Source organism: Rhinichthys klamathensis, unplaced genomic scaffold (genome assembly GCF_029890125.1).
Source record: "Rhinichthys klamathensis goyatoka isolate OS25496 unplaced genomic scaffold, OSU_Roscu_1.1 h1tg000366l_1, whole genome shotgun sequence".
Taxonomy (NCBI): domain Eukaryota; kingdom Metazoa; phylum Chordata; class Actinopteri; order Cypriniformes; family Leuciscidae; genus Rhinichthys; species Rhinichthys klamathensis.
In genome coordinates this window covers 1,220,001-1,222,500 of record NW_026606875.1, presented here as the reverse complement: position 1 = coordinate 1,222,500, position 2,500 = coordinate 1,220,001, and the positions used below count along the sequence as shown (strand labels likewise).

Sequence of the window (2,500 nt, the reverse complement as noted above, 5' to 3'; positions counted from 1 at the left end):
CTGGGTGAAGAATTCTGTATGTTTGTTGCAATTCGTATTGCACATTTGTTGTTCGAATACATTGATTTTATAATGTCATAGACTTTACCCCCTACACCACTTTGTAAAAGTTTATAATATAATCCGTTGTGCCAAATAGAATCAAATGCTTTTTTGAAATCGACAAAGCATGCAAATATTTTTCCATTTTTGGTCTGTTTTACGTGTTTATCGATTAGGGTGTGTAGGGTGTAAATGTGGTCGGTAGTTCTGTGATTTGGAACGAAGCCAATCTGACTCGAGCTCAGGACATTGTGTTCGTTAAGGAAGCTTACAATTCTATTGTTTAAAATACTGCTAAATAACTTCCCCAGATTACTGCTCACACAAATGCCTCTGAAATTATTAGGGTCCAATTTATTTCCACTCTTATGGATTGGGGTAATGAGTCCTTGGCTCCAGATGTCAGGAAAACAGCCTGAACTGAGTACGGTGTTGAACAGTTTGAGCAGCGCCGCCTGCAGCTCCGGTGTGCTGTGTTTCAGCAGCTCCGGTGTGTGTGTTTCAGCAGCTCCGGTGTGTGTGTTTCAGCAGCTCCGGTGTGTGTGTTTCAGCAGCTCCGGTGTGTGTGTTTCAGCATCTCTCCTAGAATGCTGTCAGGACCACAAGATTTATTACCTTTTTGGCTTTTGAGTTTGTTTGCCAATTCTTCATGTGTAATTGGGAAGTCAAGTGGATTTTGATTATTTTTAATTGTCTCTTCATAAGTTTGTAGATTTTGTTTGGTCAGATTATAATTATCATTGAGTTGGTTTGATGGGATTTCTTTATATAAGTTTTCAAAATGATTTGTCCAAATTTCTCCGTCTTGTATTGGTAGGTCTTGTGGTTTTGCCGTGCTCAGATTATTCCACATATCCCAGAACTGATTATGATTTATTGAATTTTCTAATTCTTGTATACTTTTGGTCAGATGGTGTTGCTTCTTTGCTCTAATTTTGTCTTTATATATTTTTAGTTTTGAAAAGTATTCAGTTCTTATGTCAGTGTTGTTTGGTTCTTTATGTTTCAGATTTGATAATTTTCTAAGTTGTTTTCTTAATGTTTTGCAGTCTGAGTCAAACCATTTTGCATCTTTTGGAGTATTTTTTGTGTATTTTTTGCCTTTCTTTTTCAATTCACTTTTCTGTGCTGCTTTTTTAAATATGTTATTGATTTCATTTGTAGCCGAATTAACACCATCTTTAGTTGTTTCGAATTTCTTATTAATAAATGTATTTATTAGATTTTTTATTTCTTCAGAACTGAGGGCTTGGACAAACTTGTCTGCGCTGTCCGTAGCCCATCTGTACCTCTGCTGGACCTGATACATTCGGCAGGTTTCCAGTCGGTTTTGTTCTGGTGTGTGATGTGTTTTGATATAGATGTTAGTTTGGTTATGGTCAGAAAGCGGAGTTTGCTGTTTGACAGTGAATGCATTGAAGGAGGATGGGTCCATGTCAGTGATGACATAGTCAACTACACTAGCTCCAAGACCTGAACAACACGTGAACCTCCCTAAAGAGTCCCCTCGGATCCGGCCGTTCAGGATGTACAGGCCTGAGGCTCGGCAGAGCTGCACTAACTCTCTACCGGTTTTATTTACTGTCTGGTCAAGGTTGTTTCTCGGTGGAAGTTTTCTTGTGATACTTGGGGGGTTTGGGCCAAAGACATATTCATTACCCTTTGGATCTATGTCATCGGGTTCAGATCCAGTTCTTGCATTAAAGTCTCCACACAGCAGCACATTCCCCTGGGCCTGGAAATGGCTGATTTCTGTGTGGATGTTGTTGAGGTATTCCTCCTCATGGTAAGGGGATTCCGCTGGGGGAATGTAGATGGCACAGAGATATGTGTCTCTAATAGAAATGCCAATTTGGTTTATTTTTAACCAGCAATGAAATTTTCCAACTGAGATAATTGAAATGTGTTTGGCCAGATGCTCCCTGTACCACACTAGAATTCCTCCCGAGTCTCGTCCACGGTGGACTGTACTTATTTTGACTGAGGGCACAATCACTTCATAGTAGCCTGAGGGACAGTAGGTGAGCGCATCATTTCGACACCAGGTTTCAGTGAGGATTATGATGTCAACATCTTCGATATGTTTTAGAAATTCTGGGTCTGTACTTTTAGAACCAAACGTTGAAGAGTGAAGACCCTGAATATTCCAGCAACTTATTTGAAATGAACACATTCGAATTCCAAAAGATAAACCTATTTGGTGAGACAGAGAGAAGATAATGTGTACATGTGGAAATGTACATGGCAAACAATTTACATTAGTGCAAAATTACATATATATATATACATATATATACATACATATACATATATATATATATATCCATACACATGTATATACATATAATATACATACACATATATAAATGCATACATACATACACATACAGTATATAGTGTTTTTTTTTTTTTTTTTTTTTTTTTTTTTTTTTTTAGTAGAGCACTGTGTGTGTTCTTA

At 37.7% G+C, this 2,500-nt stretch overlaps 1 protein-coding gene across 1 annotated transcript in view; it reads right to left on the bottom strand.

Moving 5' to 3' along the window:
• Positions 1–2,461: 2,461 nt before the first annotated feature.
• The window catches only part of LOC130069415 (uncharacterized), a 1,980-nt gene continuing 1,941 nt past the window's right edge, over positions 2,462–2,500 (bottom strand). Inside the window, exon 2 of the mRNA XM_056233281.1 lies at positions 2,462–2,500. This exon is cut by the window's right edge and continues 319 nt beyond it. Within this exon, the coding sequence (XP_056089256.1) occupies positions 2,498–2,500 (3 nt within the window). The 3' untranslated portion in view covers positions 2,462–2,497.